The 24,096-nt window shown below is 41.3% G+C and overlaps 1 protein-coding gene and 1 long non-coding RNA gene across 6 annotated transcripts in view; one reads left to right on the forward strand and one right to left on the reverse strand.

Moving 5' to 3' along the window:
• LOC122862371 overlaps window positions 1-24,096 on the forward strand; it is a 91,390-nt gene that overhangs the window by 14,774 nt on the left and 52,520 nt on the right. For 2 of the 5 annotated variants that reach the window (XR_006374683.1, XR_006374682.1), the window contains exon 1: window positions 18,055-18,811. The exons of 1 other annotated variant lie outside the window; for it this stretch is intronic. This is a non-coding gene — a long non-coding RNA (uncharacterized LOC122862371). Of the gene's footprint in view, window positions 1-12,022; window positions 12,094-18,054; window positions 18,812-20,113; window positions 20,175-24,096 lie in introns of those variants that run through there. 2 more of the 5 variants (XR_006374687.1, XR_006374688.1) reach the window with 2 other exon arrangements.
• On the reverse strand, window positions 14,839-19,380 carry zfp36l1a (zinc finger protein 36, C3H type-like 1a). The gene is made up of 2 exons (XM_044167830.1): window positions 19,184-19,380; window positions 14,839-18,048 (listed from the first exon to the last, which is right to left on the reverse strand). Exons 1-2 carry the CDS (start codon window positions 19,232-19,234, stop codon window positions 16,981-16,983), a joined length of 1,119 nt encoding a protein of 372 aa, XP_044023765.1. The 5' UTR covers window positions 19,235-19,380; the 3' UTR covers window positions 14,839-16,980.

The raw sequence follows: 24,096 nt of genomic DNA on the forward strand, positions 1-24,096 counted from the left end.
TGTTCAAATGGGTACACATGCAGTATAGTGGAACTCAAGATGTGTTCCAGGAAATGAAGGGGTGAAGGGGGGACATGAGCACAGACCATATAAAAGCTAATACTCCTGTGTACCCCTGTGGACATCATTGACTCTCAGTATGTCTACTGAGCCCCAAGGGCGCGGGGTTAAAGGTCATGGGTCGCAGAGGTTATGACTGATCCTCCCAGTCTTCCCCTGGAGGGACAGGCACAACATAACATGTCTCTATTTATAACTATTTATAACTCTCTTTGCAAGGGACTTGAGCATTACTGCACTTCTCTGGAACTTGCTGGCTAGCAGCACGAGGCCAATAGTGTTTGCTTATGGAGAATGTGGAGCTGTGAAATGTGTTTCTGAGTGTGTGTGTGTGTGTGTCCCTAATGACAGATAATAGCAGTTTTGAGTTTGGCACTGTTTGTGAGTGATTACACCTTTGTGTGTTTGTTTGGGTGAGTGTGTGAGAGAGAGATGGAAAGAGAGAAGTTTGTAGTGTGATAAAGTGACTGTCTAATTGCAGAGAGCCTCGTTGTGTGGCATGTCAGATTGCTCTTCCCCTGTGGCCTGAGGTCTCCTGCAGGGAAAATGTGTGTGTGACTGCATATGTGTCTTACTGTGATGAATTTCAACTGCTTGCTTCAAGTCTTGGCAGGCTGCCTGAGCACTAGGGACCCAGTCAACCATATTTCATGCTCACTCAAAAAAACACCATACATTTTTACCTTTATGTGGTTCACTCAACTCTGTAGTCCATTACACCACTTTTGTGTGCATGTGTGGGTGTGTATGCTGAATGAGAGCGTTTGAGAGAGATGATGGAGAAAACTGCAGAGACTCTACGCTCACTGCACCACAATGGCTTGCATTGTTCTAGTGCTATAATCAGAGCGGACATGGAACTTGGCCTGGAGACCAAGAGGTCTCTGCTGCAGCCCTGGACACAGGTGCTGGAACTCAGATTCACACCAAATCCTGGACTGGAGAGTGAACACGGGGGGGTAGGGATTAATTAGTTTTTTAGTTTGAGCTGGAGTATGGTCTAAAGCCGAACCTGGTCTGGGTTCACAAAAATTACAAAAAACATATTTTCTCACTTACCCTGAGTGATGCCAGGGTTCCAGGTTTTGAGATATCATCTCTGATAATACTGCCTCCTCGCCTGCCTCATATGAACAGATTTAATTGGAATTACTTTCTAGGGACAAATAATCCCTATGTAAATTTGGGTGAACTGACCCTTTAAGGTTGCCATTCTTTGTATCAAGTCCTTGCAGTTTCTATTTAGGTCTCACCATTGATTACTGGAACTGTGATCGCCAGTGTACTTCTTTGCCTTTGTTTACATCTTGATGCTAACATCAACACTTTCAAATTGATTGTTTGCTATAGACGATATTTGCTATATCTTTTATGCTTTGCTCTGCCATAGAGGAACTTTTTAAGCAATCAAATGGTTAAATTCTCATATTTCCTGAGCTGCCTCTTTCACCACAGCTATTGCTGTTGTTGTTATTCTCTGACTTCCTTTGTCACTGCTGTTTCCTGTTTCCCTAAGTTAGGCAAAAATGAGCTCAATAAGCACGATGATGCTTAAGTGATAAATGTGTCTTCTCTGGTAAAATTACCTGGTTTAAATATAAACCTGCAAACTTTTGGCCCACCACGGCACTTAGAAGGAGACCTCTTACCTGAAACATAAATACACATATAATATGAAACCACAGAATTTACACACAAATTTGTAAACTGCGATGTGTTAACTGTTTCTCTATTTTGGGTATGACTTCACTTTAAGTACTGTGGCATATAGGCCGGGCCCTGTGTGTATGACTTAGTACAAGGTTTGAGCAGGTTGGGCTGATGAAAGATTCAACTTTCAGAAACAGCACAGAACAGTTTGAAAAAACCTGTGCTACTCTAATGACACCTCAACACCTTTTCGCCCTGTGCTTTTCTACCATAATTCAGATAGGGCTCCGTCAAAGTGGCATTTTTTTTAAGTAAGCCTGAAGTATAACAAGTCCATTTACCACACTGGAGCACCAAAAACAGAACTGTGACTAATAAGCCAGTGGTAGAGTACGCAGGGAGCGGGTGTTCAAAGTTTTATAAGATTAGACCACAAGTTCTCTGAGGAGAGTCGTCTAATAAGAGGCTTATGATGGGCCAACAGTCTCCCAGGGGTCCAACCATGTTAATGATACGGCTTTCTCTCTCTCTCTCTCCCCTTTTCTCTTTTATAGTGGATTATGAGCCGTGGTGCAGCGCTGCTTGATTTTTAATGTGAGTTCGTTTCTGGGGCTTGTTTGTGCAAGGTGTGAGATTTATTCTTCTGGACTGCGGTATGGTTTTCTCGCAAGTTTGTTTTAACTCTGATATGTTTTGTGTTGTAACAATAAAGGTGTTTTAGAAATAAAATAATTTTTTTTCCGTCAGCCAGCTGTGAGGAGGTAGAGTTGAGTTAAGGCCCCTGGCTGGTGAGTCAGTGTTTCCACAGAGCTGCTGCTGGCCCTTCTGATTCTGACTAGACCTGGCCACGAGCCTCTCTTATACACTAGCCAACTGAGGCAGCACAACAGCCATTGCACACTGTGTGTTTATTAAGAAATAGTTTGACATTTTAGGAAATTTGCTCATTCGCTTTCCTGCTGAGAGTTAGGTGAGAAGATTGATAGCATTCAAATACCTGTACGCTATATATAAAGCTACAGCCAGCAGCTGGTTAGCTTAGCTTAGCAATGACTGGAAAAAGGGGGAAAAGCTAGCCTGGCACTGTCCAAAGTTCAAAATTGCCTACTAGCACCTCTTAAGCTCACTAATGAACACGTGATATCATGTCTGTTTAATCCGTACAGAAACCGAAGTGTAGAAATGACAAGTTGTGGTTTTATGGGGGGGTTATGTCCTGGATTATTTTATAGTTGGGAGTCTTGTCATCACCTGAGGTTGTTAATAGTAGGCGGATTTTGTTACCTTTGGACAGAGTCAGGCTAGCTGTTTCCCCCTGTTTCCAGTCTTTATGCTAAGCTAAGCTAACCGGCTGCAGCTTTACATTTAACAGACAGACATGAAAGGGATATCAAACTTCTCATCTAACTCACAGCAAGAATGCAAATTTCCCAAAATATCAAACTATTCCTTTAAGCGTTTCATTGCTTGTTGAAATAATGCTAAACTCTAGCTCAAAAGGAAGTGTTTGGAAAATTCTGTTATTAAGCATTGGAAAACACAAGGAAAGGCCCTGTAGTGATTCGGTATACGAAATTTGTGCCAAGGTATGCTTGATTCCACTGAGCAACTTTCAAGGAATAATCATCAAGATTACTAATGCATGTTATATAAAGGATGCATGAAGAAAGACTTTGTCAGTGGCACCTGCCGTTATGTCTGATGTGTGTCTGATCACTTAAGTTACAGATGTAACAGCCTTTATTCTTCACACACTCATGAAGGAACCATCTCATGCGGCTTGTCAGCGGCGTGTTAAGCTGCAATAGTCGCACCATAACTTCTCAAAATTGATTTGATTCTGGGCTGTGTTTGTCTTGGCCGGGGCCTGTCTTTGTGGTTGTGGTCTCAGAGTGGAAAGCAGAGGGCAAGAGGGGAGAGAGAAAGAGAAGAGGGTGGTATTCAGAGCATTATGTAAAACTTCAAACAGGTCCAGTCTGGCGAGAAGTGTTGATGTGAGAGTTGTGGGCCCCTTGGGTCAGGTGGCCTCTCACATAGCCTCCCATATGGTCTGCATTTCCCCTCATTGCCTCCGCCCTTCGTCTAATTGGCAGGTAATGTATCGTTGCTCTGGCCTATCTTCCCCTCCGTCACTGTTATTTTTCTCCTTTATTAATGGAAGGCACAGTGGTGTGATGGTGATGGTGGTGGAGGTGATAGTGGCTCTGGGCTTGGCAACGCGCCACAGAGAGGCCCAACGCTGACACTTTATACAACGGCAGGTTTTACCAAGGTGTTCATTTCAAGAGCATCTCCTCTGCTTCTGCTTCTTCTCTTTCTTCTCCCCCTGGCCGTGGAAAGTAAATCAAAGCTAGAGCTGATACTGGAGACCTTATTCAATCTGATTGTGGTTACAATCTACACCCATCCCACAGTTGTTACATACATATGGACACACACACATGCGTACATACACATGACTACAGGCTTGTTTGCATCCACACACATACTGTAAATGTGTGTGTTCTCTAGCATTCATCACTCCAGCTCTCACCATGTTATCCGACAGTGCAGGTTTTTCTTTCCTTCTCCCACCCATAACCAGCCAGGCAGCTTATTTTACAACCTCTCTGCTCAAGTCACTCCTAAGCATAACAATACACCAGCAGACATATGTTTGTCATAAACTGCAGGGCTCAAAATTACAATCGTTTACACTTTGAACGAAGTTCAAAAAGAATCATTGTACACCACATTTAATCATGCGCTGTACTTAATGTTCATAATTCTCTTGTGTTTTTCCACTGCTGCTGGACAGTGGAAGCCTAACTACAGCAGAACAACATGGGCCAATCAACCTAAGTAGGCCTGTTAGTAGCAGTAAATGCCAAGCCTCACAGGCCAAGTCTCTCACTACAGCGACTCCATGTATGGGCTTGGAGCTCCACTATATCCAGATTCTGGGTTAGCAAGCTGCTACAGACATGACAGTAGCAACATGAGCCCAGCTGACTTTGTCAGGCCTTTTGTGAGGGACATAAATGTCCATAGGATTTTGCTAACATCCTGTGCTGCGGATCAAGCCAACATTACCCTCTGGTGCACATGGAAGAGCTCAATTACATAACTTAAGACTTTCATTAGCCTCTCCGCTCCATTGAGTTTTCTGGGAAAGGTCCAGATGTGACTTCATGAAGGGCCCTCTCTATGCCGAGCCTGTTCGCTCTGTTCCGCTATGCCCCCCTTCTCCATCCCTGCAGCTGTAAGCACTCAGAGGAAAAGCAGGGAAAGAGGGGAGGGAGGTAGAGTGCTTTATTAAAAAAAATCAGACACTCTCTAGACCCCCCCAATCTCCCTTCAAAACAGTTCCAGCCCCACCCAGAGCAGGCATATAGTCCCGTTCCCTCCCATAGGTCTTCTAAAGTAGGCCAATAAGTCTTTTAGCATGTGGTCTCCCTGTCAGCCTGAGGTGGCTGACTAGACAGGCTGCTGCTCCAGGCGCAGGGGCAGGAAGTGGTAGCCGGCCAGGAGACACTCTCTGAGAGGCTGCCCAAGTAAACAACCCTCCCCCTTTAGCACACATGCTCATACACATTCATATGTGTTTGTATATACACAATTGGATGTGTGTGTTTACATATGCGGTGGACTTACACACTTGATGCGTCACCTCCAGAAACACTGACGACCTTTTACTGGGAAATACTGTAAATCTGGATGGCAATGTCTCATTGTTAATATCATGATGGTTTATTGATGACGTTAATTTATTTCAGGCTTTTGGTTTGGCTGCGACCACAATGCCCTTTTAAGACTGAAAACTGGAAAATGTTGAGAGCCTTCTAATCAAATTAATGGCTGTGTTTTTTGATTGCGTGTGTGCAAAGCATGAATTTGTACTGTACAGCTGTGTGTGTGCCACTGTGGAACGTCATACCAAAATCCTATGCCAAAACAACAATTTCTGCCTTAAAGGGGTAGTTTGTTCTACACATTGCTGCCATTTGATATCCAAAACTCTTGATTGTGTGACTTCGTGTCTGAGTACCGTGGTCATGATGGTTTTCCAGTAGTGCAGCTGTTTGTGTGACTCTGTGTTTCTGGGAAGACAGCGGACACAGGTGGGGAATCGGTTAGGGCTGTGATTTATGGAGATCTCCTTTGCCTCGCATTGTGCTGCGGCCTTCCTCTGGGCCTCAACCTGCTCTCACACATCATGTTCCCCTTCTTGCCTGTTATTCCGTGTCTCCGATAACAATGATGCCTGATTCGCAGAGTGGAAAACCCAGATGAGTTCCCCTCTTAGAACAAATGTGTTGTTTCCCCGCATAGAGGTATTGTGTAGGTGGTTTAGGTTTCTTGGGTAGATGCTGACCCAGGCAAAGTTGTTTTCAATTCTTTTGGGGCAAGTCAAAGTCTAAAACCTTGTCAAAGCGAATCTCAAATGAACTCTCTTGAGGGTACGTTCATAAGCACATTACAATTCAATTCCAAGTCTTTCAGGTAAATGCTGACTAATAAAATGAACGTTGAAATAGAATTTGAATATTTTCAAAAGCTGTGTTAAAAATGTTTTTACATACTGTAGCTAACACAAAATGCTTTGGTGCATTGGCCTAATAATTAAATATTCAAGGTCACTATGCAAGGCCTCTCTAATGCTGTCTTGTTTGTTTTTAATTGTTTTGGGATTTTGTAAGGTTGAAAATTAAGACTACATTAACAGTTGCTGAACAGGGGCCACGGGAGTTGCTACACAGGGTTTGGCAAATTAAATTAACCAAGAGAGTCTCTTGCTTAAAAATCACATTGAAGTGGTAGTTTGAGTGTCTTTAGCTTTCATGTCTCCTGATGAGACAGAATCAGAATCAGAAATAAAGTATTTCTGATTCTGATGAGGTACAATGTGTTTAGATCTTGTTTTACTTTTGTGATTAAAACATTGAAATGTTTATATTTGACATGCTAAAACGTAGCGTATGAGGAGAACAGGTAGAGAAGGGTCATAATAAAGTCAGCAAACTGACTCAGTAATGTCAGTTATACAGAAATATCTATCTAAAGCTGGCAAACGTTGACATTAGCTAACATTAGCCACCATAAGCTAGCTGTCATACCAGACCAAGTGAGGCTCTAGCAGCAAAACTCCTGAGTGTATTGAATTGAGCAATGGTGTTTTATTGCTAATGAATTAAATTCTTCTGCTTTTACTTTTGTAATAAACAACACTGAAATGTTTATCTATAACATACTAAAATGTAAGACTAGCATCATTAAGTAAGAAAACTGACTAACATCAGCCACAACATTATCTATCTAAAGTTTGCTAACAATCACATAAAATTAGCTGCCATAAGCTAGCAGTCAGGCAAGTAACACTCTGTCAAGTAAGGCTGTAGCAGTAAAAACCCTGAGTGTAAATTGTACAACTTTTCAATTGTGAGAAGGAGATTGTGTTATTTAGTCATTCAAAAGTTCCACAGTTTCGCTTTAAAGTCAGGCAAGTCTGAATTCCTCATTTTTGAGGTTTAAGTCAGACTCAAATCTAAGTTCAACGCTCAAATCAACAACTTTGGACCCAAGTCACAGCGCAGTTCTAATAATAATAATCTTAATTTGGGTCTGTCTATCACCCTCTGATAAAGTTTACAAAAAGTCTCAGATAGAAACAGTACACTGTGGGCACGTTGAGTTTGTGATTGTTGGTTTAGTAATATCCTGACACCACCATTACTAAAGGCTTTTGTGTAAAGTTACGCTCTAATCCTTTTTTTCCTGCCTACCTGAGCGAGTGCATGTCGCAGCAGGTTAGCAGGTGAGGCTTGAGGGTGAGCACAGGACAGGTTTCAGGCCGGGCCTTATCTAAATGGAAGAGTAGCCTTGCGAAATCTGAGCAGCAGTCAGACACTTCCAAATAATCTCTGTTGTGTTTTTACAGCTAAATTCCTCAATCATGAGGAGCCCCACGTATGTCCCTGAGGGAACCCAATGTCAACTGTTAAATGTGCCTTTCCTGCGGACGCTGCTTTGTGTGTTCAGACTTACACACGAGCTGGAGCATGCATGAACGTACGTCTCGTATGTGTGTGTATGTGCATGTTCCTGTGTGTGCCTTCTTTGTGTAAGCATGTGTGTTTCTGTGTGCTCTTTCTTAGTGAGTGGGTGTGAGATCTGCGGTTTCTCACAGTCAGTTCTTATCTTCGTCTCTCTGAGCCTCAGCCAGCAGATCATTGTGAAATACACACACAGAGACACACACACACAGAAAGAGAGACAGAGATACAGCGTTCACTTTTAAATATTCCCTAACCTCCCAAGGCCAGATATCTAGGCCTTGTTTACAACTTAAACAAAAAAAATGATACAGCCATGGTCTCTGTCTCACTATCTCTCGTCTCTCTTTCTCTGTCTTTCAAGCACCCAGTGTCACCTTTTTTTTAACGTTTCTGGCCTTGAAGTGGCTTGTACTTTATCACGTTTTCACCATTTTGTAATTTTGCTTTTTTTCTTTCATCAACATCATGTGACTGCATTGAGTCTTAGATACCAGATACAAGACGATCATCTGTGCATAGCGCAGACTTGTCCTCGGTACAAGATGGAGCAAGGAATTCCTGTAAAACTATCACTGATGTCATCTTCTGTCATGGTTATAAAAGGCCTGAGTGACTCAGAGCGACTGGTTAGTCAACTTTACGGTTCTATCATGGTCCAGTGCATATCTGTAGACGGGTAGGTGTGTGGGAGTGTGTTTATTTCTAGTAGTGTGATGTGTGTATGTGTGAGGTCATATAAATTAGTAGTGAACTAGTGAGAAACTGACAACTGGTTAAGAAGTGAGGAAGAGGTTGTTTTCTAGCGCTGCTGCCACCAGAGGAAACAGATGCTGCAAAACAAAACTGAGAATCATGTGTAAGGAAACGTGCTGTTTTTAGCTTTACCATGGTTCAGTGGCATTCACTATCATGCATCACACACATAGGACATAAGTGAGGAGTTAGCAAGCTCCATAGTCTCTCCTCCATATGTCATGAACTGTAATGCAGCTTTTGTTTCAGTCATGGTGTGTTTGTGAAAAGCTTAGAAACAAATGAAAGATAGACAACGTTAGTCATATTTTTGTATTTTCTGCCACCATATCTAGGGTTTAAAATAACATCTTACCAAGTTATTTGCTGAGATCTGGGAACACGGTAACATTACTAAAATAAAGAGAAGAGAAAGAAACACGATCATACAGGTTTTAAACTTACCTCCAGGTTTGCCAAACTTATCTGGAAGAGAAAACGAGGACAAAAGGTAAAATCATTTCCCAAACTATCCATATAAATCCATCATGGTTTACAGACCAACTCATTGGTTCAGCTTTGACCTCCCACACTTGCTCTAGTTGTGCGCACACAGTTTTCTTGAGCAATAAGGGATTATTACCAACATTTCAGGTCTGCACACTTTTGGTTTTACCTCCAAATAAAGTGGTTTAAATTAGTGGTTCCCAAATTAGGGCACCAACAAGGGTTACGAGATGATTACTGGGGTAGGAAATGAGAAAAAACTCAATTCTGTTACACGAAATTCTGTTTATTTTTGGTACTTTCTTTAATATTTGCCTTTTTTCTTTTGAAAGACTGTCTAGCAGGTGTTGCTCTGCTAATGGAGGCCACTTTCCTCCCATCGGGCCACGATGTTGGGAATCATGAGACAGGAAGAGTTAAGTGGTTCAGCACTCAGAAAAGCTGAGGGAGTGACTCACTCGGCCCAGTGGACCAGAAACCCAAAGCACAACAGTGTCAGGTTCAGGATGGGCTCTCCCATTGGCCAGTCCTCATCCCGTTTCCACTGGTCCGGCGTGTCTCGTTAGGAAAAAGTCATCGCTTGTCCATTAGCACTGGGCTCGGTGAGAGTTTAGTGTTTGTTTTTCTGTCACACTAAGGAGTGGAAGGGTGTGTTTCCGCAACCTGTCAGATGGCCATCACCAGTGCTCTCCTCGAAAGCCTCCTCATCTCTCTGCTCCTCTGCTCAACACATATGTGTTTTCTCTTCCTTTCTTTAACAGGTCAAGGGTTGCCACTTAGCCCAGGGGAAGAAAAGCACATGTGACACTGGATCCCGGCAGGGCTAATAGTCATTAGCAGCAGTGTGTCATAGTCTCAGTCGCCTAGATAATTGGGCTGCAGAGTGCCTGGGTTAAACCCACAGGATCAGGGAGTGGTTGTGACTGTTGTCTTTGGTGATCGGCAGTCAGTCTCACTGTGACACATAAGGCCATAGACCTACAAAGATAAAGTCTGCCATTTGCTGCAAGCAACAGTGAAAATTGTTACATATACTGAGATTGGAGCATGTGATTACTAAAACTATAAAGCCTGAAGTTCATACTAAAGCAACATGATCAGATGAGATATTTTATTAAATATGTGATTACCCAGATACATGTATGTAGGGGAAATTGTGAAGTTGAAAATGGGACAATACTGATGATATCTATAATGAGTACACCACAAGTGCAATATAATAGTTTTAGATTGCATATTTAATTATTTTCTGCTTTGAAGGCAAAGTAATTTTTTCAGATATTTAAGTATTTGGGTATTCCACTTTCTCTGTAACTCAAAGTCAGTAATCTGTATTGTTTTGTATTCAGAAGGTAAACTTCCCATTCCAGTGAAATATATACGCTACAGGCTGATAATAGTCAGGAAGGGATTAGAGATGGGATGAGAAGGCCCCTTGTTAACACAAATTATAAAACACATCCCCATAATTAAGTTAAGAATTCCAATATTTGGGAAAACAAAACTCTAACTCCCCACAATCCCCCCTCTGAAGCCATGAACAAATTAACCACAGAGCAGAGTTAAAAGGGAGTGCAGACAGAGAAGATAGATGTGTACTTTCACTAAACATAAGCAAGAAGGGCCCATTAGAAGCATTTAGATGTTTGTATGTTAGATGTCCTGTAACAGCAAGGTCAAAGGTGTGATCACTGTGACAGACACATGTCTTGTTGAAGTGTATTTTAGCAAGACACTGAACTCATATCTACATAGTGATCATATGTGGCTGTAATAAAGAAAATCCTAAATCAAGGTAAATGTCAAAAATGTGACTTCATTGTCATGGTTGGTTTGTCACAGTTGAACATTTAAGTCACCATGTTGGTTTTTGCAAAACAAATTTGTCAATATTACTACACGTGTATCTATCTGTTTGTCTGGTCTAGGAGAACAAAGATTTCAATTCATTGCAATATCCTTTTAGTTGGGTGGGAACTTTATTTCCAAAATCTAATTTCTTCCCTGAAGTCTTCACTGGTTGCCTGACAACTGGTCCTGATCAAGAAATAACTCGGATGTATTACTCCCTAAAAACGTTGAATAGTCATTTTTATGCTATGGTTTTTGTACAGATTAAACAGACAAGATATATAGTGTTATTGAGCTTTTGTGGTGCTGGTAGGCAGATTTTGCTACCTCTGGACAGATTCAGGCTAGCTGTTTTCCCCTGTAGTCTTTGTGCTAAGTTAAGCTATCCAGCTGCTGGCTGTAGTTTCATACCATACAGTCATAAGAGTGGTATCAATCTTCTCATCTAACCACCAAGAAAATGACTAAGTGCATTTCCCAAAAGATTGACCACCATACACTTTTGTTTCACATGGGCTTATGCTCTCACCATGGGTCAATGCTTTTCACTCTATAGAGGAACACCTAATCTCTCCACTGACATTAAAGGTGCAGTTTTTACTTGGGTGGATGTTTCTAAGTGAGCTTTGGTATGTGTGGCTGAAGGAGGTTAATTGTGTCTGTTTTTTACAGACAAAGCAGCCTGTGAATAGCCCCTAACCTAACCTCATCAGTTACTCGGTGTTGACCTCAGCCCTTGTTTGGTGATTAATTATCCCTCCCACATCACCTGTCACACTACAGCAACACAGACACGTGTACACATGCATGCACACAGGGTGGCAGCTACCCCGCTCTCAGCTGTGAGTGCAGATAAGGGAAATAGCACAGTTAGCACATCTAGCACTATTTGCTCACCTCTTTCTTAAACAAAGAGGTAAACCTACCTCTGATAACACAATTACAAAGTGTAAATGCCGCGAGATTTTCTTGCTCAACCGTGCAGGTTAAAGGTGGATGAAGATTGGGAACTGAGAGTAAAACTACACACCTGCTTTATCCTGTTGTGCACGACGCAATTAATGAATCACAAACTTGATCTATGTCACTGTTCTGTTTCCATATTGGAAAGTAACCTTCTGTAAAATGCGATGAAGTAATGGAAGTTTTTTTGTTCTTTTTTTGCCACATATCAAAGAGCAGGCGACCCCCTCCCTCCGCCACCCTCAGACTCGCTGCTGGAGGTTTTGAAACCCACTTCCTGGTACTTCATCTGAAGGTGCTTCTATACACACACACACACACCACACAAACAGGAAACAGCCCTCTTTCATGTCCCTCAAACTGCATGTAGTTTAAGTACTAAAGGGTGCAGCAAGAAAGGAAAGTGCGCATACTCACCTGGTTTAGTTTGAGATATGGAAACCTTTCCTTCAAATATGTTTTTTTATTTTCTTCTGACCTTATTAAAACCAAAAATGTAGAAAAGTTTTGACGTGGTAACCCTTTGCCACAAACTAGGCTTGCACATTTTATGAAGGTGACAAAATATGAACATGACCATAAGCATTGTATATACACCAAATAAGGAAATATTTCTTGTTTTATATGTTATATGGGTTATACAGGAATAAATATATGTTCATTTAGCAAAGAAAAGCACAAATTGTTATTCTTTATAAGGATGTGTTTGAGATCAGTTAGATCCCAGAGAAGTCTAACCCCCTGTTCCTACTATGAAGAAACTGTTACAAAACTCCAATAAGAGAAATCCTGATAGACTTAATTGAGATTTTGGGAGGGGTAGTAAAAAGTACTGTCAACACCATTCACAGATATACAGCATATAAAAATCCACTGTATTTAACCATAATTTACAACTGGGGTCTCAGACCCCAAACGAAAGTCATTCACTGACTTCTGAAACATGTCATGTTAATAAGCAATTCTCATAAAAGTCAAAAAGTACAAAGGTGATAAAACAATGTTAAGTATGTTTATGAGCTGTTGCGGTGGTCTCCTGGACTCCAAACAAAACATCTGTCCTTGTTCTTTGCTCTGGTGAAATATGAATAATAGCAATAAAACCTTGCTTTTGTAGCGCCCTGAATGTGTAATTACTTTACTTCAATAGCATAAAAAAAGTTACATTTGTATTAATATTTTTTAAAAGTAACTCCTTCAACCATACAACCCACTTGTAAAACATACTGTTACATTATGGTTTCTTCTTCAAAGTTTGTTGTTAATCACTGCTTTAAAATGCAATGAGGATTTTATTAGCAGTATGTCATGAATTCTCATTGGATTTCAGTTTGTTGTCCACATTTTGTGGGATTTTTCACTTTCTGTGCTAAAAAAAAAAGGTGTGACACAAAATCAAACTAGTAGTGAGTAATCACCCACACCGGTAAGCATAAGCAGCTGTGAATATCAAAAAGGAAACATTTGGTAGGCTATTACCCTGTTTAACTTAGTGCTATGCAGAGGGCTAAGTGAAAAAGCATAAAGTAAAATCAGGCTCTCAGCAGGCAGGCAGCTTGTTCAGAGATGTGGCTGGGGGTGTGGGGAAGGGAATGGGGGGTAAAGGAACAAGACAAGAATCTAGGCCTTTGGAATAAAGCAACAAGAAGGCCTCCACAGGTCAGCTGGGATGGGTCAGCACCCACCATTGTATGGAGGTAAGGGAGTTCCTGTTCCAGCTCGTTTTTGCAATCTGAGAGAATATAAACATGGACAGACGGAAGTGTCCAGAAAGCAAGCGAAAGCAGAAGCAGTGTGGATGTTGAGTGGAGCGAATGAAGGGGAAGCTACAGTGTGTTGCTATTGAAATCAAATACCACTCTGCTTGTATTGCTAGTGAGATTGTTATCTACATTTATTTATCTATGTAAAAATATATAAAAATGACCACATGTGGTACTATGATACAATAAGCCTAACAATCTATGATTTAAATGTTTATCCCATACTTAGCAGGAATATCCTCACACACTTATCGATCAGCTTAGTTGTAACCTCAGGATCAATGATCAGTTGATAACCTCCGCAAGTCACATTTTTTAATTCTTGGAAACGTTACAGTTACAGCCCCCCGATCAATATTTCTGCTGAAACCTGGAGTGCTGTATCTTAGCGTAACCAAACCTGCTCAATCAGAGTTTGATCATCCCCAGGTCAATACCCCTGACTGCTCTCTGTGCAGTTCACCAATCAACTTCCACCACAGTGAAACCTCCCTTTAGTTCTGCATTATGCAAAGAGAAGCACAGCCCTTTCTATTTCCCATTTCATCCCTGTATGATTTTACCTTTAAATGTAACATTTGTAAACATATTTTGTCCTTTTATATAAAGCAGGAGTTTTCCAAATCTGACAGTGAAGTATTATGTTGCCATGGAGTCACTTGGTTAACTGTGGGCTACAACTTGAGCCATTTTTGGGTTTTTTTTGCCTCTAGTTGTTTACATTTTGCCAAATTGGCATAATTAAAAGTATGCTGAATTAGCTATTAGCAGTTCCTATTTGCAGTGTTCCCATAGATATACAGACAAGTATGCCTGGATTACTTTGATACCAAAGGAAACTTAAAAACGTGATGATTCTCAGGGAAGTTCTGTAGTTATAAATGAGCATCTTTTTCTGATTTCTAAGTGGATTTATGGGTCATGCTTCAGTTTGAAAAACCTCTGATATAAAGCTTTGACACAACTGCCTTCCAAAACATTTCCCTGAAGGCCTGTATTATGCAAATGTTAAATAGCCAGTGTCCTCTGATGTCACCCAATAAAAGGCCATATGAGTGCAATTGGAAATTGGAATATTAAGTATCCTGATAAAATATATGTATAATAAGAATTTGAAATTCAATCTTCATGGCACAGATCAAAAGGGACATGATTTTAAACCCAATATGTAACAGATTGTGTAGCATCATGCATGTGCCTCTAACTGCATAAGGTGTAGGAGCATCTAAATCTGCCCGATTTCCCATAACAACTCTTGTACACAACTCATTACACAGTTTTAACTTTTCAAAAAATACGGGGTTTATTGACTTAACTGCAATCAATACTTACAAAAGAGAAGAAAAAAAAAAACAGGTTTTCATATAAACTCACAGAAATTACTGTAGTGAAAAAAAACATGGCTGAAAAAATACATTCAACTGTTTTACTTTCTTTGTGTCAAAATCTGTTCACCTCTTCCAAAACACGCAAAAGGCAACACAGAACAAGTGACTTTAAAAAATTAATTGTCCTCCATTATCAAATATAAAAGGCAGAGAAAGCCTTAGCTACCTGGAATGTATTCAACGAGGCACTTCCAATGGTCAAGAGGGGGCCAAGCAAGTGCATTAAGCATCCATTAACATTAATAAGAAAACAAAAACTTTCCTCAACCCATTTGGTCACAGCTATTGCTTCTAATAACAGACTGGGTGTAAGAACATTGCAGAAGACATTTCAACATAACCAGTCTTCTAACTTGGGGACTCAAACCAGTGATGTAAGAGGCCTTTTAGCACCCCTTTACTTCCACCATCAACCAGAGAGTTCAATCAATGTAATAACAGTTAGCTACTGTTACTGTAAGATTATTGTAAAATGTGAAGGGGAAAACATCAGGAATGAATATAAGCAAATCTAGTTTAGATGGAATTGCAGTCCAATAAGAGGGAGTAAGGAAAAAAAAAAAAAAAAAAAAGTACAATAAATAATCAAAACGCAAAACATCTTTTTTTGCATTTTTTTTGCTTTAAATTAAGTTTCATTTTGACAAAGTGTAGTTGCAGAACAAAAGTCATTGAAGTACAATATATTAAACTGTGAAAAAAGGAAAACTGACAAAAACGTCTTCACAATCTTTAGATTAATATGGAAGATCATAATTTAACATAAAAGAAAATATATTCTATTGTTCATTATCCAGATAAATACAAAACAAAATTAACAAAAAAATGCATATGATCACCAATAAATATGTTCTGATAAGTTAAATAAGCAGTGACAAGCAAACCTTCTGTCTGGAAAGTTTTTCAAACAATAATAACCGTAATAATAACAACATTAATAAAAAATAATTATCAAATAAAAGAAAGCAAAAGGGATGTAATGAGTACAGAGCGCTCCTCGGAGCAGGTTCTAAAGTGGAGGAGAAGTAAAGTAAAATAGCTTGGAGATCCGATCTTGTCAAGTCGCAGGATGTACAACTGCACCATGGGAATGCTGGAATTCCCCAGACCGGTGAGGATGAAGGGGGAAGGCAGGGTTGAGAGGCGGGACAAAGTCTAACAGGTTTAATGATCAGTTTGATATCAAGACTTCCTTCCCAAAAAAGAGCCAGTGACCAGCAACAGGAGGAGAAAAACTCTGGGGGGGTGAGGGGACGACGACACACACATAACCAACTTCCAGTTCAAAGTCCTTCCTGCAGACTCACCCAGTCCACAATTACATAAGAAGGGGCTTGAGAAGAACCGTGACAGAGGGGTGGAGAGGGGGCAAATGAGAAAGAACCAAAAATAAACAGTAGTCCATTCACCCTAAACACATGCAGAAACCACCCCAGGCACTTTTTTCTTTTTAAAAACTATTCATATCTTTTCAGGGTCTTTATTTTTTTTCCTTTTGTCTTAACTCAGTCTGTAAAAACGGCTGCGGTAGATCTACAGTTACATACGCTAGTAAACACCCTCTAGCTAGCTATGGGGAAGTGGTATTGTTGGGGGAGGGGGGGTTTGTTGGGCGGGGGGCCCGGGGCTAGTGCAATACACTCCCCTGTCCAAGGCCACTTGTGCTGCTACACATTCAAGAACAAAAAAAACAAACAAAAAAAATTAATTAAAACAAGTGGCACCTGGCAAAACAGTCAATTCTTGTTCTTGTTCATGATTTTCATTGTTCAATTTCATCTCCTTTTTTGGCACTATGACACATAGCAGGGTATGTTTTAAAACTTGCTGTGCAGATTGACAGGGGTGAAATGATAATTTGAGTGGAGAGAGTTCCCGTAAGTGACTACGTCCTTACAATGCTAACAAGGAGTTAACACGGTGTCTTGTGTAAGGGAAGACAGGGAAGCTTCGGAAAGGGACAGAGGTAGAGGGGAGTGCCGTGTTCTCTTTGTGTCATCAAACTTAAAGTCACTGGTGGATGCGTGCAGTCTAATCATCAGAGATGGAGAGGCGGCTGAAGATGGGAAGGCGGCGGGTGGTATCCAGCGTGGGGGACTCAGAGCCACTAAGGCTGCCTCCAGAGCTGCTCTGGTAGCCCTCTTGGTCTGACAGAGAGTCGGGAGGGCTAGATGGAGACTCGAACATCTGAGGGGACTCCAACATGGGTCTGAAATAGTAAGGCGTGCTTGTTGGAGAGGGAGGTGCAGGGGTGTTGGGCTCGGTGCCTACAGGACCGGCACTGAGGCTGGGCCCAAACAGGTTGGCCAGCTCCTGGCTGGAGTAGGTGAAGGGGTTACTACTGGGCCAGTCGGGGACCTCATCAGGGAAGAACATGGGTGGGGGGGTGACTGAGGTGGGGCTGTCTCTCAGCCCAGCTGAGCTGGAGAAGCCTGCGAAGCTGTAGCTGTGCTGCAGTCGAGGCCTGTCCATCTTGTTAGAAGAGTTAAGAGGGGAGCACTGTTGGGGAGGTCCACGGCGCTCCTCTGCATTGTGGATGAAATGGCAGCGAGGCCCGTATGGGCAGAATCCGATGGTATGGAAGGTGCGGCACAGCTCAGTTTTGTATTTGGGATGGCGGCTCAGGCTGCGCAGTTCATGGATTCCGTGAGCAAACTGGCATTTGTCGCCATACTTGCAGGAACCATTTTCCTCAAAGGGCCTGCAAAGCTCTGTCTTGTAACGGCTGGAGTTCACTTGGCTGCCACCGCTGGTGGGACTGGCAGGGCCCAGGCACTTGTTAAGGAGCCTCTCACCCGTCTCAGAGAAGGAGCGGTCTCGCAGGCGGTTCTCCTTGTTGTTGCTGGCGTTGCCAACCCCTGAGATGAGTGAGGAGTGGTCCGCTGTCTTCAGGCTGTTCAGAAACTGGTTCTGGCTGAACTTTGTGCTGCTGACAGAGTGCCGCCGCTGGTACACACCTCCCACTGAGGGAGATCCCACCGCCTTCCTGTCCAGCAGGGCTCCGGCGGGGCTGGAGATGGGCACATTGGTGCCAGTGCAAGGGACAGACATGGGATGAGGAGCACCCAGGTTGTTGTTGTAGCTGAGCAGTTTGTTGTTCTGCAGAGACACAAAAGAATACATTTCATTAGAAACAATATTCTACATATTCACCAAGACTGACAGTCAATGTGATCCTGATTTTAATGAGAGCTGGTGGGCTTGGGAGAAAACCCCCTCACAGCCTCCTCTTGCATGTTCTTTTTGGCTCTGACAACATAAGCGGATACAGGCCTATAGAACAGCAGCTGGTTTGGCAAGTTGCCCTGGTTAGGAATGTGTGCCTGTTTAGTAAATGGAGCAGCAGCACATGAGGCCAGTGGCTACAAAGAGGCTGCATCATTTGAAAGATAATGAAAGTGGCAAAGCATCCTGCTGAATTACAAGGGAAAACTGCTTTTCAATGCACTTCCAAACTAGAGGAGATGACTGGTTAGTCACTGATTTACACGACTATAAAAGCTGCCAGTGAATAAAATATAACAAAGTGCTGTTTTATAAAGAAATCTGACACTGAAAACTATGAAAATGTATGCAAACGAACACAGTGCAGTCACGTTCACTAACCGGAGAGCCGTTACGGTTTTTAAAAACAAGTAATTTCCCAACAAATATTAACGTTAAACACTGTTCACAGAAACAGTTTTATAGGAGCAATAGTAGGTAAAAGCCAGACAAATCTGGTCAATGATTAGCGAGCATGTGGCTGCTTTGTAAGGAGTATTAAAAGTGGCGCAAAACTGCCCTCATTTAAAGAAAGATGACATGAGTTAACTGAAGCTTACGTTAACGACCGTTTGCCCTCGGAACTGCACCGCAGCTGGTAAGCAAAACTTAAAATATTACGCTAGCTGATGTGGCACATGTTGAATATGAAAACGTGTGTCATTTCAACAACCGTTATCGTTAAAGTTACCGCCAGGCTTCGGCACACTTTTTAGACACTCGTTTCACGTAAATAACGCCTAGCACGACGACACAGCAGGGGAAATAAGCAAACAGTCGAATCAAAGAGTAGAGAAAAAATAAATCAAAACAGCAAAACAAAACAGCCTCCACATAGGCGCGCCACTGCAGAGGGCCGCGGGCATGCAGCTCATCATTCCTCCACAGCGGCTAACTCGCTGCTGCTAACAGGCTAACAAGAGTTCACACTGCTAGAAAAGACGACAGAGGAAAAAAGTTTTGAAGCTACCTTGTTCATTACTTCGAAGTCGAAGAAAGGCGACACCACGGCTGTGGTCATCTTTGCAGCGACCAGAATTAACTTAAAAGTAGTAACAAAAACAAACAAACTGCTTGTTAGAAAGTTGCGCAGGTCTGCTGAGGCTCTGATTTGCAGCTCCTATGTATTTTTGACCCTGCAGAACTCCCCCTCTGCCCTGCACCAGCCCCGACATTTGCTTTATCTGGTGCAGGAGGAGCTTCAAGCGTTGGGCGTTAACTTTCTGTTAACTTTTTTTTTTTCTTCCTCTTCTGCGGGGACAAACTTGCAGTGGTTTCTCAGTTTGTTTGAGATTACTACACTGTTGCACGCAGTATGAATACTAAACAGACGGTTTTTATTTCTAAGTCTAACTCTTTACCTCTATAATAAATTAGTTTATTAGGAGAGTATAGACGCTGGATTATACATAAAAAGTGAGGTATTACACTTATGGAGAATGAGGGATTACACCGTCTTGTATTACACTTAGTATACTGTACATGTTTTGTTTAATTACTTTGTTAGAGGAATAGCCTTAACTTTAATGTACAAGTAAATCTAAATAAATAAAACTAAGGTACTATCAGTTGATTTTAAAGTTCTTTGGCAAAATTAGGCTACAACTTTATTTCCTTCTTTTTCCTATGAAGTCTGGTACTTAAACAGTCTGGAGTTGTTTACTGGGAGGCACTGCACTATCCTCAGGGTTTCTGCTACCATCCACTACTCTGTAATTAATTTACTCTTAATTGCTGGACTGTAAAGTCACTCACTTGTGGGACTTTCCGGTGAATTCAGGCAGCCAGGGCTTTTAACTCTTTCCCGACCACAGTTATTTCCCCATTCAACCATTCTCTCACTCTCTTTAAAAAAAAACTAAACTTTTTCTATTAAAGCTCCTCTCCTCTTCCTTAACAGCAGGTATAATGCTGCTCTCCTGAGCTGAATATGTGCACAGATGTACGTGTCATTCCATCAGGTAGGAGATAACGTGATATGTTTTAGAGTGATCTCACCAGATTCAACCACAGCCAGTCACTGACGCTTGCAGCCACATATGAAAGAGCTGGGCTGCAGAGAGTGAAACCTATACAAATCTATTGTGGTCCATCGTCTTCCTCCCTCCCACCCTCTGAATCCATGACAGAGTAGCCATCGGCCATGTGCAGAGTCTATGTCAGGGTTGGGTTGCAACAGAAAAGAGAAGAGGGAAAAGAAAGGCAGGGTTGGGGGAGAAGAAAAGGAACTGTTAACAAAAAAAAAGTTTGGAGTTGGAGGAGGGGATGATGGCGTGAGGGGGTGATTTATGGGGACGTTTATTACTACACAGCGCTGCCCCAGGGAGGTGAGAGAAGACGGGCGGGGAGAGAGAGGCAACACATTCCCTTTTCCTTTCCTCTTCTTTGCCTATACAGAAGCCACACAGGGGGTGAAGAGCTTTGTCTCGCTGCTAGCAGCCGTGGAGGAGGCAGGGGAAGTTGTTTTTGCACTGAATTTTAGTTGAGATAGAAAAGACCAGATACAGGGCTTAAATACAGCATGACTTCTGATCTAGGACTTACTCCTTTTTTTCCTGAGGTGACCTTTAGGAAATACAATGTCATTCCTCCTCATGCATTAAGAAAAGTAGATGTAACTTCATGCAACCACTGAGACATTCAGGACCCAGTCAGCGAAGAGCGAAGGGTGTGTGTTTTATCATAAAAAGAGTTTTACGAGCCGGGGCTGTGTGGAGTAATCTCCCCCTGGAGTGTTTTCACAGACGACAGGGTGGGATGACAGACTTGCTGGAAATCACGTCTGCAGTTCAAAGGCCCTGTCACTGATTGATTAAGTAGATCAGATCGATTGTCTTCCTCTGAGGAATAACTACAGCAGGGAAGTACAAGGGGAATCCCAGCAATTTTCTTTTCAGCGATATTACAAAAAACCTCTAGCTGGTGTGAAATGATCTAAAGGACTCATAATATGTCACACTTTAAACAGTGAGAGTTTATTTCAGTACAGTAAATGCAGCGGGGCTGTGATGTTGGACCAAATAGATTCTCGTACAGATTTGAACTCTATAAGGTCAGCAGGGCTCAAAACACAACAACAAGCCACTGACTGATGGACATTTTGCTGGAGCTTGGCCACAAGAAGCCTCATACACTGCAGTTGTTTACTTTAATACTCTCAGATGTATCGTGCCCACTTGATATTGTATTTTTACTTTTTAACATGCATTTATACATCTGGGGTTTACTGACTTCAGTGCAAATCCTTCTAGAGCTATAGTGACAAAATGCATTTGTGTGTAAAATGAAGTTTGAGCAAGTTTTCTTTCTCTTTACTTCACACACAAGCAACAACATACTTATTACATATGTCATATTTAGGTTATATTTATGTTTTTCCTTTTAAAACATGTCAGTACAAATGTAGTCCCCTAAATAGGATTTGGTGGCATTGTAGGGTGTAGGCTGGACTCAGCATAAGAATACAAGATTTGCAGTATTCACTCAAAGGTGACATTTGACAGTAATACTGAAAGTTACTGAAAGAAAATAAGGGCTGCAACTAAAGATTGTATTCTTTTGTTTTGTTTCTTTCGACTTATTTTTAAGAATGCCCTCCTGAAAGCCCAAGATGATGTCTATAAATGTCTTGTTTTATTCAACTAACAGTCCAAAATCCAAATATATTCAACGAATTATGACATAGCGCATCAAAGAAAAGCACCCGATTCTTACAAATGAAAAGCTAAAACTAGAGAATGTTTGGCATTTTTGCTTGAAAAATGACTGAAATTATTTTTCTGTTGATTGACTAATCAATAAATGGACTTATAGTTTTGACTCTAAATATATATACAGTGTATATATATATATACACGTATATTCCATCATAGCTTGTAAAAGTGAAGGATGGAAATATTTGAGGTTTTCCTGTCCAATCATTCCATTGACTTCCAAAGTGAGCAAACTAGATCTCAGCTCCTCAGACAGGACTTTCCACTCACTGTTGACAGAGTCGAGTTGATTTCTGAGGATTGTTGCTATTCGAGGTCAAGGCTGTTCTCCTTTGGCTTGTAGGCACTATCAGTCTTTGTTGGAGCTGCAGTTAGTCACTCTTCAGCTGCTGCTGGATGGTTTGATTTCTGCCTCCTGCGCTGTCGACTAATGACCCCTCCTCAGAAGGGAGGATGGGGATGAGGCTTGAGGTCACTGATAAAGTTTAAGTGGGATGACTGGATGTTAAATTTTTATCTAACTGAACAGGAGATGAAAGAAGTCATGGAGAAACACAACAAGTAGTCTGTGGTGACTGTCTGTAATAGCAACAGTTTACTGTAGTACCTCCTCACAGTCAACAGAGGGCGTAGTTCTTCCTCTACTCTGTCCTCTCTTTGCAGCATTTCCTATTTACTCCCCTCTCGTTGTGCAGTATTTAAAGTGTCTCCATATTTGCCTAAAGCATACATTTAGATTGTCAGAATGGTTACAGCATGAGTGAGAATTTCTAGACAAGTAGGGCAGCACAGTCAAACACAGTTCTTTCCTTGTGTGGCTTTGAGGTGAATTGTGCTTGTGTATTGTGTAATCAGCCTTTCCACTGACACACTAACTTACTAGCCTTATATGAAGCAAAGAGACTTATCAGCTACAAAACACAAATGCTCACACTAGTTGTGCGGTAATCTCAAGCTGTGCTGCACCACATCCCACAGCCACGGGCTCATTAAACAACATCTTAAAGGAGAAATAAGTAGTATTTTTACTGCCTCATGGTACATCATGTATATTCTGGGGATTGACTAGGTTGTTGATAAATACCAATGACAGCAACATGCTGGCATTTATGATTTCATATAAAGTGAATTTTCCAGCTGAAGTATCTGTTTTGGAAGAAACAATACCCCACACACTTGCATTTTCAATTCCGTATTATATGCAACTGTAAGTGGAACAAAACCTCTTCACTAGAAATGTATTTTGCATCTTGTATAGACTGTGGTGAAAATATTACATAATTATTTGTATCAATTACAAGTAAGTATGCAGTGGTGGAAGCAAAATGTACTTAGGATATATGCAGTAAAAGTACTCGATATACAGAAAAAGGACCCTATTGAGTGTTATATTATCATATATTTTTATCATTTAATCATTATTATGGACACTTTAATGTGCAAGAAGCATTTTGCTGTTGGTCAAGGTGGAGGTCATTTTAATTACTTTTAAGTACTGGTAGTTTCCCCTCTAACCATGAACCATATTTTATGTTTAAGTTGAAATTAAGTTGATATTTCTATGTAAAATCTTGATATACAAAGTATATAATAAATAAAGTAATAAATGTAGTGAAATAAAAAGTACAGTACTAAGTACAAAGTAGCATAAAATGAAAATATAAAGTACAGTACTTGAGTAAATGTACAAGTACATTTACATTTCACCACTGGAAGCATGATTGTTTTCAACTCCTATTAAAAGCCATATATTACTTAACACTCATATAACTTCCCATTTTTTCCCAGCATGTGAGCACATCTTTCGAAACACTGACAGGACAGCTAATCAGCCTGCTGGTTGTTGAGAAATCAGCGGTCAAGGATAGCCAAGTTCGAGCTAAACAGATTTCTTGAATATGTTGTCATGTGTCTGCCCAAGTTCACTGTGACACCGCCTGGGTTGAATTTCTGTATACATTCTCTTCCCCACATCCCAATTTGCGTGATCCAGTTCTTGTCTGTATAAGCTTTGACAGCCAGGACACCATGATTGCCTCCTTTCATGTCTCATGGTATGTTTGCCAAATTCATACGGGAGGACTGTGGTCATTTTGCAGGGTGAAACTAGCCTCAGAGGAAGAGAGTGAGGGAGAGAGAAAGAGGGAGGGAGGAAAATAAGAACTAGCAG

This window comes from Siniperca chuatsi, linkage group LG15, assembly GCF_020085105.1.
Source record: "Siniperca chuatsi isolate FFG_IHB_CAS linkage group LG15, ASM2008510v1, whole genome shotgun sequence".
NCBI classification, from domain to species: Eukaryota; Metazoa; Chordata; class Actinopteri; order Centrarchiformes; family Sinipercidae; genus Siniperca; species Siniperca chuatsi.

Excerpts from the sequence above, each read along its gene's own strand:
- zfp36l1a (XM_044167830.1), bottom strand. The coding sequence starts at position 19,234 with ATGACCACAGCCGTGGTGTCGCCTTTCTTCGACTTCGAAGTAATGAAC. Across the intron at positions 18,049-19,183 it reads ACTTCGAAGTAATGAACAAG|AACAACAAACTGCTCAGCTA; the intron begins GTAGCTTCAAAA and ends GTGTCTCTGCAG.